We start from the raw sequence: 12,031 nt of genomic DNA, 5'->3' as shown, positions 1-12,031 counted from the left end.
AACCGGCCCCGCTAGCTGCCCGTGACGGCCCCAAAGGCCGACGAGAGTTGGGGAGTGAGTGAAGACTCGGGAAAATCCCTGAAATCGCCGCAAATCGTGGCCACCGGTGGGAGCTCCTCTTACTGCGGCCGCCCTGCTCGCATACGCCACCGGAAGTCCTCTCCTCCACTAACCTAACCCTCTCAGCCCGTTCCGCCTTTTCTCTGTGGGCCCATATCGAGATTAATTCCCATCAGACCACTGCCTTCAGAGCTTCCCAAACCGTCGCAGCGGAGACCTCCCCATATCATTTGTTTTGAGGTAGTTCTGGATAGACTTGTTAACCCGCCCACAGATCGCTTCGTCGGTTAGCAACCCTACATCCAGTCTTCACAGTGGGCATTGCCCTCTCTCCACACTAACCTGTAGATCCACCCAATGCTGATCCGACACTGCAATTGCTGAGTACTCCGTATCCACCAGCTTCGGTATTAGCGCCCTGCTCAGAACAAAAATGTCGATGCAAGAGTATACCTCGCGGACATGTGAGGAATAAGGAAAACTCCTTCGCCCTTGGGCCGTGCAAATCTCCATGGGTCTACTCCCCCCATCTGTTCCATAAACCCTTCAATTCCTTTGCCGCAGCCGGCCTTCTCCCTCTCCTGGATTTTGACCGGTCCAATTCCGGATCAATGACTGTATTGAAGTCCCCTCCCATGATCAGGTTATGTGACTCTAAGTCTGGGATCTTACCTAAAACCCGCCTCATAAATTCCACATCGTCCCAATTCGGAGCATATATGTTCACGAGTACCACCCGCACCCCCTCCAGCTTCCCACTCACCATTATGTATCTACCCCCCTTGTCTGATATGATTGTCCCTGCCTTGAATGCCACTCGTTTGTTGATGATGATCACTACCCCACTGGTCTTTGAGTCCAGCCCTGAGTGGAATACTTGGCTAACCCACCGCTTTCTGAATCTTGTCTGGTCTATAACCTTCAGGTGTGTCACTTGTAGCATTGCCACGTCTGCCTTCAGCCCCCTCAAATGCGCAAACACACGAGCCCTCTTGACCAGCCCATTCAGCCCTCTAGCGTTCCATGTAATCAGCCTGGTCGGGGGGCTTACCCCCCACCTGCCGACTAGCCATCACCCTTTTTAGGCAAGCCTCTAGCTCACGCCCTCCGCTTCCTCGACTCCCCCTCGGGCAGTCGCCGTTCCCGACCTCCCATTTGTACCCTAGTAACAATTCCTCCCCTGTCAGCAAAGCAGCTCCCCCCACTCCCCCCGCAACAACACTAGAAACCCAACCCCCAAATCAAGCTCCAGCTTAACACCTGTTCACCCTCCACTGTGCTTCCGAGAGTCAGCTGACCTATGCTGACTTGATAGCGTCCGCCCTTGGCACCAAGCAGTCTGTCTCCCCATTGTTCTCTCTCCACCCCCCTTCCCCCCCCCCCCCCCCAAAACTTGGGCAAACATATTAAAAGCATCACATTCCCCAGTAAACAAACATCAGAAAAAAAAACAAAGAAACAGCCACTTTAGAGAAAAAAGCACCCAAAAAAGAGAACCAACCCCAAAGCCCATCCCCCTCTAACCAGCTCCCTGCAAGACAAAGTTACCTTTAGCCTTCCAAATAGCCCCTTATTACACATAGCACTACTTCTACTTATAAAGCCCAGCACAACAAATCGCAGCCACAGTACTTCTCTAAGGCTTCAGTGTCTTTTAATTCGCCTCCAGCCTCTTTTCTTTAATAAAAATCCATACTTCGTCTGGTGTTTCGAAGCAGAAGTCCCGTTCCTCATGCGTGACCCACAGACGGGCTGGGTACAACATCCCGAACTTCACCCCCTTCTTAAAGAGGGCCGTTGTTGCCCGATTAAACCCAGCTCGCCACTTGGCCAGATCCGCTCCCAGGTCCTGATAAATGCACAGCTCACAATTCTCCCACTTGTTGCTCCGTTCCTTCTTGGGCCACCGCAGAACGTGTTCCTTGTCCAGGAATCGGTGAAAGCGTACCACCATGGCCCTCGGCGGCTCGTTCGTTCGGGGCTTCTTCGCAAGGGCTCTGTGCGCTCTATCCACTTCCAGGGGCCGAGGGAATGCCTCAGCCCCCATCAACTTCTCCAGCATGTCCGTCACATAAGTCCTCGCATCCGATCCCTCACTGCCTTCAGGGAGGCCGACCATTCTAAGATTAGAGAATTCCAATGTAGTTTACTTTCTTTATCAAAATCTAATAAAGAAGCTTCACACTCATGGGATTGTCAAACACTCTGAATTAAATGATACTTGGCTTACAACAGGCGGTAGAAGGGTGTCGCGGTGGTGCAGTGGTTAGCACTGCTGCCTCATGGCGCTAACAGTCCGGGTTCTATACCAGCCCCGGGTCACTATGTGGAGTTTGCACATTCTCCCCATGCCTGTGTGGGTCTCTACCCCATTAACCCAAAGATGTGCAGGGTAGGTGGATTGGTGATGCTAAATTGTCCCTTAATATGGAAAAAAAAAAGAACTGGCACTTTAAATTTAAAAATAAAAAAACAACAGGCGGCAGAGGGTGATTGTTACAATTATGTGGCTATGTCCTCAATAATCTCTCCATAGCAGTATCTCCAGTCTATCTCACATGTAACCCTTTTGCCCCCTAGGGTCAGAATTTACTTTTACTGCCCAATGTTAATTATTAGGTTATATGAACCATAGAGGTGTTCAAAACAATGAAAGCCCTTATTATATAAACTGGATACCACCCTCGCTCACCTCCACACCCCCCTCTGTTTCTCCTATATTCTGAAAGGTGAAAGGATAAGGAATTCTGCTACCTTCTGAAAAACAGAAGGATGGGAATTTGAGTGAGATAAACAGGCATACTTTGATCCAAATATTTGAAATGAATGACATTTATGATGAATTCTAACCAATTTTATAATGCTTCTCATAATGTAAAAAATCACAAAACATGTTATACTGTCAATGTGAGTGCATTAAATACTCTCTTCTGAGCACTGATTTCTCTGAACCTGCTCAATACTAAGCCTGAGAGTTCACTCCCCACTGATGTCCATCAGATGTAAGCTTTCTGTTTTTGCAGCCCGTGCCTGCCTAAATTGAAGAAAAAGGTAAAGAGTTATCCTTATACTTTGTAGCTCATTAGCAAAGGCTGAATAATATTTGGGACTGATTATGGGTTTATACTCTGAAAATCCCGTCAAAATGAGGCAGCTATTAATCGTGCAGATTGAGGGCAGCTTAGTGGTTAGCTCTGCTGCCTCAAAGCACGAGGACACGGGTTCGATCCGGGCCCCAGATCACTGTCCGTGTGGAGTTTGCACATTCTTCCAGTGTTTGCATGGGTCTCACCCTCACAGCCCAAAAGATGTGCAGGGTAGGTAAATTGGTCATGCTAAATTTCCCTTAAAAAAATTCATGCAGATTGGACATTGGGGGAATCTGGCATGGACTACAGATCCAAGTAAGTTGCATTGACATTGTATGGATCAATGGTGAGCCAGTTCTGGATTATGGCGTGCAGTTTTAGTCATGCTATCTAAAGTTAGAGACACATTAGGAAGGTTCAAGGAAGATTGATAAGATTCACTGTAGAGGAACTAATTTTATTTGATTGGAGACATGAAGCAAGTCTCCTAAGTAAGGAGAGATATAGATGGAGCTAGTAGATGCAGCTAGATTTATGTGTGAGAAAAGGAAATTGCCATTCCTTAAGTTAGGAATTAAGTTGGTGGGTTGGGAGGAAACGTTATGATAGAATCATCGTGTATAGATTGTGGATGGTGTTACGGCATGGCAGATAAGAAGTGTCAGGCTACTCAAATGCCAAAGTGAAACTTGGAAAAAGCTGCCACACGATTTGCAATTTGTATATTATGAGTTTTCTGAAGTCGAGATAAGTAACTCTCAGAACGCTTGTGATGATTTCAATCATTAAATGTAAACATTTATTACGATAAAGAAAACATAAAATAACACTTAAAACATAAGAACACCTTTACACAGTTAACGGTAATCTATAAATATTCCCTAAAGATATTGAATTAAATAAACTCCGCGCTAACCCTCTTTTGATGGCAACAGTCCTCATATTTATTAATCTATTGAAAATTCCTGCAAAATTACCATACAATGCCCTGCCAAAGGGTGGCTGCAAAACTGGTATTCACAGGTCTGGCTTCAAAACCGTGCCTTCATCAAGATCTCAAAACTGCACCCAACAGCCTTCAGTATCAGTTCAAATATGATTTTTTCTCTTTGATCTTACATTCTAGTGATTCTACAATCCTTTAGAAGAGTGGGCGGGATTCACCAACCCCCCCCCGCCGGGTCAGATAATCGGCGGGGATCGACGTGAATCCTGTCACACGGCTCCGATGCCGGCTGCCGAATTCTCCGGCGCGGTTTTCTGGCGGGGCGGGGATCGCGCCGTACCAGTTGGCAGTGCCTCCCCCGGCAATCCGATGGGCCCCGATGGGCCAAGCGGCCGCCCGTTTTCATCTAGTCCCACTGGCGTGAAATGGACATGGTCCATCCCGGCGGGACCTGGCTTGGAGGGCGGCTAGCGGAGTCCTCGGGGGGCGGGACACGGGAGGATCCAGCCCTGGGGGGGCCCCCATGGTGGCCTGTCCCGCGATCGGGGCCCACCGATCTGCGGGCGGGCCTGTGCGGTGGGAGGCACTCTTTCCCTCTGCGTCAGCCTTTGTAAGGCTCCGCCACGGCCGGCGCGGAGGAGAAACCCCCTGCGCATGTGCAGGAAACCCGCTGGTGGTTCTGCGCATGCGCCAACCCGCACCAGCCCACTCGCACCAACCCCACTGGCGCCGGCCTAGCCCCCGGAAGTGCGGAGGATTCCGCAATTTGCGGGCGGCCCAACGCCGGAGTGGTTTGCGCCCCCCTTGGCGCTGGCGTCAGGCCGGTCTGCCAATTGCGGGAGAATCCCGGCCAGTGTTTTTCAACTGTTGCTAACCGACCGACCTTCGGGACCCATACCAGCCAATGTTCAAAACACAAAGCACTTTTGCTTACATTTAATGCGACAAGTGAGTCTGCTTGGACCTCATGATCTCACTCCAATCAGGTTCACAGGAAGAGAAGGCCATGCGCATATCAGGTGCAGAGTTCAGCTGGTTCCTTTGTGCCGTCTTCATCTTTGTGAGAATGGAAACTCCAACTTCACATATAGATCATCGTGAAGAACAATAGCAACCAAAGGCTTGTTTTAATTCTGCATCGGATACTCCAGAGTGCTGACAACCTTATGGACTTGTGGCATGTTTTTAATGTGCTGTAAAAGGTCAGGCACAGAAGTTTAGTCTCCTCATTTGGAGTCCGTATGAGTTAATAATTGACTCTGGGTCTCAAACTAAAAGGGATCTTTCATCCACCTCTTCTTTGAAATCTGAAAACTCTCCTCTGGAAAGTAGTGACAAAAACTGTTGATTGGCGCCGGCTGAATAAGGCTGGTCAGTCTGTTGCCAGTCCACTTACTAACTCTGTTTTCTTCGATGTACCATAGCTCTGTGGGGAATGTGTGGTAGTTTTGGCTTTGTACTCGCACTTGCCAAACTTGCAATGACTTTTGGAAATCATCTAATTCTTCACAGTGCCAAAAGTAATCATCCTTTCCTTGCAATTTGTTTAGATTTGAAAAGATGTTTGCAAGATAAGATATAGTTAGCGTTCAAGTTTCATCACCAAACAAACCAGCTAGAAGGGGTGATTTCTCTAGGAGGAAAGCGTGGAATTCATACCTCAGTTCGTAAACTCTGCCAAGCAGCCAATGTACCTCTGCGTGGAAGAATAAATCTGTGTGCTTGACCCCCATATAAGAACACAGAGCCTCGAAAACCTGGTATTGAGTGTGCTGCATTTAATGAAATTCACAACTTTTACAAATCCTTTCATACATAGATACATAGAATTTACAGTGCAGAAGGAGGCCATTTGGCCCATCGAGTCTGCACCGGCTCCAGGAAAGAGCACCCTACCCAAGGTTAAACCTCCACCCTATCCCCATAACCCAGTAACCCCACCCAACACTAAGGGCAATTTTGGACACTAAGGGCAATTTATCATGTCCAATCCACCTAACCTGCACATCTTTGGACTGTGGGAGGAAACCGGAGCACCCGGAGGAAACCCACGCAGACACTGGGAGGAAGTGCAGACTCCGCACAGACAGTGACCCAAGCCGGAATCGAACCTGGGACCCTGGAGCTGTGAAGCGATTGTGCTATCCACAATGCTACCGTGCTGCCACCACTTCACTGCCAACACCACTTCATGTTTGGATGAAGTTCCTTTTGGTGCCAATGTGTCACAGTGAATAAAGCAATGATTACAATCAATGTCCTGACCAGCTGCCTCCTTAATCCTTATTATAACTTAGCTGTTTTTCCCAGTAACATTGGCTGCCCCATCGCTTGTGATTCCTTTGCAGTGAACCCAGTCGAGCCCGCGCTTTCAACTACGTATCTATTCAACACATCAAAAATCTGTGCGCCAGTCATGCTGGTTGGTACATGTTAGGCAGCGCAGCAAATCCTCAATGAATTCATTGTGCCAAACATAACGTAATGTAAACTAGCAAGGTTACACAATCCAAAACATCTCGGGTGGGATTCTCCATTAGCCGGCGCCGTAATTGGGAAAGACGATTGGGTGGAGAATCGGTTCTGACGCCGAAATCGTGGCAGGCGCAAATTTGGCGCCAAATCGCAATGCTCCAGCACCTCAATAGTGGCGTCAATGGGGTCCCAGAATGCACGTACAGTAGACACTGTTTGCATATCATTACCGGGCCCAACCCGGTATTCTCCGGGGCCTCTGATTCTCCGTCTCTGATGGACCGACGGTGTGGTTCACTTGTACTTTTAAAAATTGTGAAACTGGTGTTGCAGCTGCGGAGGGTGTGACAGGGTGTACGGAAGGTGTCCTACTGCGCCATAGTTTGCTGACAGTTGTGCCGCTGGCCGGGGAGGCTTCTGCCAGGGCTGGTGGGGGTGGGGGTGGAAGAGTAGGTAGGGGTGGCCTGTGGGGCCGGGGTGGGCGGGCAGCCATACAGCTGCCCACACTGCTAACAGCCCACTTTGAACTTAGTGCCATGGGTCATGTAGGTGTCTTCCCAGGGCACCCCCTTGGATGCTCCGCAACCCTCCCGACGCCTACCCAGGACCCACCCGCGGGTTGCGATTTGCATTTTGAAAAACTCTGCTTTAGAAGTTCTCTTCCCAGTGTTATGATCCCAGTTGATATAACTGGACAGGAAGTTCCCAGAATGGAACCCCGGATCAAAAGACCCTAACTTTTATAAATCATAATGGAATAGTCACAAGACCTCTAATTAGTTTTAACAAGAAAAAAACATTTATTAAACAAGAAAAAAATGTAAATACACCTTTATTTCCCCCTTAGCCGAACAACTACACACAGGTTTTAGGATTAACGCAGATTACAAAATGCATTGTTACCTACATGGTCTCAAAGGGACGTAAAGTCCCTTTTAATCGCACAAGCTGACTGTGGGCAAATACCTTCTCCACTCTGAACTCCAGGTGAATGTTTGTGGATGTCTTCTCAGAATCTGCCTCCCCCCAGGTGATTATCACATGACAGTTTCCAAACACCTTACCGAAAAGCATACTTTAAAATCTTCTCATAATTATGCTTTCCCTTAGCAGTATGCATTCCGAAATTCAGACCAGATTTTCCAAATAATGCTTTTAAACAAAGCTTCCGCTCCATTTTTAACAATGAATCCAATCCAGAATTTTACACCACCCCTTTAGGATTTATTTGTCTTGACTGCTGCTCACAATTGCTTAACTCTATTCCCAGACTGTGTTAAAATGGCATCAGGCATTTGTTTTACCTTTTTGAAGTCTTTTGTCCCACTTTAAATTTGGTTACTGCAATCCTATCTTTAACTCCGATCACTTTGTTTACTCTTCGCTGAAATCTGAAGAAGAATACCTTGGTCTCTGTTCATTTAACTCCTGTCGTCTTAAACATTCTTTCTGTCCCAGTTCCCTGGTCATCTGGACTGAAACTGGTTCTTCAGGATGCCTGCCTCTTTGCAGCTCCCGTCCTGTCCAATTTTTCTTATGGCATAGTTGAGAGATTATCACCCCCCCCCCCCCCGAGGCCCTGGACCAACTGCCCACAAATTCAGCTAAAAATAATACTTAAAGTTTTTTTAATCCTTACAAGGGCCTCCAATTGCTAAGCAACCCCAATATACTTATGCCTTTTACTTATTCTTCATGCCTTGACCTCTCCATGCACATTATAAACACAGTTGGAACTTAATCAACCCCCACACATACAAACACTTTTGTCCTCCATTAATCTAAGGGTTTTACCCTTCCAGTTGTAGAAATATTAAGTTAAGCCCACTTAAAAACAGTATCTTATTCCTAATGTTTACTAATACAAATATAAGTGCCTTAAAGCTACCTTTGTTTTTCTACCATCAGAATTGATCAACCTGCACCCATATTCTCATGTAGAAGCTTGTTTCCTAGTATATGACAATATGGCAATGATATTGCACAAAATATTATGAACTCTCATTTCTTCACAATGGATTGAGTACCGGGCTGAAAGGCCCTCTGTTGCTCTGAATTTTCTGATGTTCATATCTCACCAATATTGTTTGAAAATTTGATAAAGGTAGAACTCCAATGTATTGAAGAGGGGAAGTGGTTTGTGCTTAACGGTTCTGCTATATAGAGAATAGAAGGGGATTACCATAATTCTCTGTTTAGAGTGAAATCATGTACCAAAATGGCACAGCATTTTATTCTTTTATTTTTTAAAAATAATTTTTATTCAAGTTTTCACAAGTTGTCAACAATAAAAATAACACAAAGAAATAAGAGCAACCCCCCCTCCCACATACACGAAGAATAAATTAACAAAGATAAACGATATAAATGCAAATATACACACCCAATCAAGAAAAACAAACAAACCCTCATGAACCTCCCACCCACCCTGAACTCCTCCCCCCCCCCCCCCCCCCCCGGGTTGCTGCTGTTGTTGACTATCACCTACCGCTCCGCCAGAAAATGGCACAGCATTTTATGAATGACAGTGTACTTGACTATTACAGCTCTGCTGTTGGAATTTGTAGCAGGTAGATGGCAAATGGAGATCCTTTTAATCACATGGTGATCATGTCGCACGGTGGCACAGTGGTTAGCACTTTTGCCTCATGGCTCCAGGGACCCGAGTTCTATTCCGGCCATGGGTGACTGTGCGGAGGCTGGATGTTCTCCCCGTGTTTGCGTGGGTTTCCTCCGGGTGCTCCAGTTTCCTCCCACAGTCCAAAGATGTGCAGGTTAGGTGGATTGGCCGTGCTAAATTTCCCCTTAGTGTCCTCTTGCGTTGGGTTACGGGGATAGGATGGAGGCGTGGGCTTAAGTAGGGTGCTCTTTCCAAGAGCCGGTGCAGACTTGATGGGCCGAATGGCCTCCTTCTGCACTGTAAATTCTATGGTTCTATGAAATAATGTTCTTGTATGAGTTTATCGTCCAGACTTTGCATCAAGGAAATCTTAAATTTTACTTTTCTCAAGCTTTTTAAACTGGAAACTAAGTGGATATTTAATTAATGTTTCAAAGCTTGCTTTTTTTTGGCAGTCTTTTAAATGACAGTCATCCTCACACACAGACCTGGCTGAAACTCCCATAAGATAAGTTATATTACATTATCGGTGAAAAAAGATCCAGTTTATCATGTTAAAAAAACAACTGATTGCACTGATGAAACTGTTGTTGAAATGTTCTTCAAAAAGCAAAAACAGCATTGTAAAGTCTTATTCCAGCATGTATTGTTACCATATGTGAACCTTTGCCTGTCAGTCAGTGAGGCACGTTTATATAAGAGCAGGTGGTGTCTCATTTTGCCAGGAACGGAAGCTAACAGAAAACTCCTCACTGGGCCAGTAATGTTTCTAAAGTAAGAATTTTGTTTCGTAGGCTTAGCAATGCACTTTCATCTCGTCTAGATATTCTGCTATACTCCATTTCCTGTATGTAATTTACAAATTACGCATTGTCTCGCAAAATAAAGCTTTAATATTATAATTCATACCTTGTCTATTTTTAATTTGCTTTGATTTTACATTGTGTTGGCATTTGGTGGGAGAGTTTTGTGGCATAGCGATAGCATCCCTACCTCTGGGCCAGAAGCTCGAGTCCAGCTCCAATACATCATGGCCATGGAAGTTGCACTCATAACATGTTGATTATCAGCATATAAATCCTTCCAATGTGCCTGATAGCAGTCAGTAAGAATGGGAAAGTTTCTTGCTTTGCGTAGCCATACTGCAATACTTTGTCAAGTATAATCATGGGTGGCACGGTGGCGTAGTGGTTAGCACTGCTGCCTCACGGCGCTAAGGACCCGGGTTCGATCCCAGCCCTAGGTCACTATCCATGTGGAGTTTGCACATTCTCCCCGTGCCTGCGTGGGGCTCACCCCCACAACACAAAAAGATGTGCAAGGAAGGTGAATTAGCGATGCTAAATTGTCCCTTAATTGGAAAGAAAAAAGAATTGGGTACTTTTTTTAAAATTTTAAAGTATAATCATGGGCCAATCCAAAGGAAGTCCATTGTTGCCAATGCCTGAGATCTGGAAGTGGAGGTATTTGGTAACAAGTTACAGGGTGCGGTTTTCAAGAAAGTGTTTGGAAAATCTTTTAAAATTTACCAACATATAACGATTTGCACCTAACAGGCATCATGATATAACTGCTATATAACGTCGTGCAGATAAAAATTGTAGGAAGTTCCTCTCCCTCCCCAAGGAAAATCCTTACGAACATTTTAATCCATTTGTTACTATCGCCTTTCATCTCCAAACCACAATATGCCAGCCAGAGTTGTGGAACAGCTGGAATATCTCCATCGTGTACTGGTAAACAGTCGACTCTATGAAGTGGGACAGATTGGGCCTGACTTTCTCCTTTTGTTCCCTTCTGGTCTGCCTGAAAACCAGTGATACTCTCCTAATGATGGTGTAATTTGAGTGGTAGCTGAGGCTGAGTTTAGACTGATCTGGAGAAAATGAGCTGCTCCCTATTTTTATTAATCATTTTGAAATGCAAATTGGGCAGGTCACCAAAAACAATTTATTCTGTCCAGCATCCATGAAGATGACCTATAACTTTGTGACCTGGGTGCATGCAATAAGGTTGGAGTTAATCCAAGTACAACAATAAAAGCTGTGTTTCCAAGTTATTGTTACATGATGAGCTTTGTGACTTACAGGAGGCAATCACAGATGGCATGGAGATTGCAGTGTCACCCAGAAGTCTGCACAGTGAGCTGATGTGTCCTATCTGTCTGGACATGCTGAAGAACACTATGACAACCAAAGAGTGCCTACATCGCTTCTGCGCTGATTGCATTGTTACTGCCCTCCGGAGTGGGTATGTACTAGCAGACTGGCTGCTGGGTTCCTCCCCTGACTCTTTGCCTCATGAAGTGTAGGAATAACAAAAAATTGGGCTGTATGTACCTTTAGTAATGAAAATCCAGAAAAGCTTGGAATATTGTATATGTTCATGAGTATTACAGTTGGACAAACTGGCTTTGACTGTGCCGCTGCAGAAGAGCAAAATGTTAATTTCTCCATCACAATCCCCTTTCTGCCAATCTATCAGCAATGTGGACAGGCAAACAATAGGTGCTTGCGACTTCCGTATGGCCATTGCTTTTTTTAAAAGGAAGTGAACGGGACCAAGGCCCTGGTAAAATAGTAACCGAATATTTATTAGTGCTGGGTGTGGAAAGCCTTTAGTAAATAAACTGCACCCATTCAGCAGGCAATGCACTTTAAGGATTTAGTCCGTACAACATTTAGCATAAATTAAGTCGGGAAGTTTGATGTTTCCTTTTTTTTATTATAACTTTCAGTTTGAGTTTATTATTTTTTGAAAATTCTCTCCATTTCCTCTTGGCCAGCTCTTTAACAGTCAGCTGGAGCCAGGTGAGAGTATTCAGAATTGAAAGGCCCCACC

At 45.7% G+C, this 12,031-nt stretch overlaps 1 protein-coding gene across 8 annotated transcripts in view; it reads left to right on the top strand.

Annotated features, from left to right (window-relative positions):
• Positions 1-12,031, top strand: part of rnf2 (ring finger protein 2) — a 65,101-nt gene that overhangs the window by 37,857 nt on the left and 15,213 nt on the right. For all 8 annotated transcript variants that reach the window (XM_038794647.1, XM_038794642.1, XM_038794648.1 and 5 more), the window contains exon 3: positions 11,280-11,440. In XM_038794647.1, coding sequence (XP_038650575.1) covers positions 11,280-11,440 — 161 coding nt within the window. The remainder of the gene's footprint in view (positions 1-11,279; positions 11,441-12,031) is intronic.

This window comes from Scyliorhinus canicula, chromosome 4, assembly GCF_902713615.1.
Source record: "Scyliorhinus canicula chromosome 4, sScyCan1.1, whole genome shotgun sequence".
Taxonomy (NCBI): domain Eukaryota; kingdom Metazoa; phylum Chordata; class Chondrichthyes; order Carcharhiniformes; family Scyliorhinidae; genus Scyliorhinus; species Scyliorhinus canicula.
This window is presented reverse-complemented; position numbering and strand designations above follow the sequence as displayed.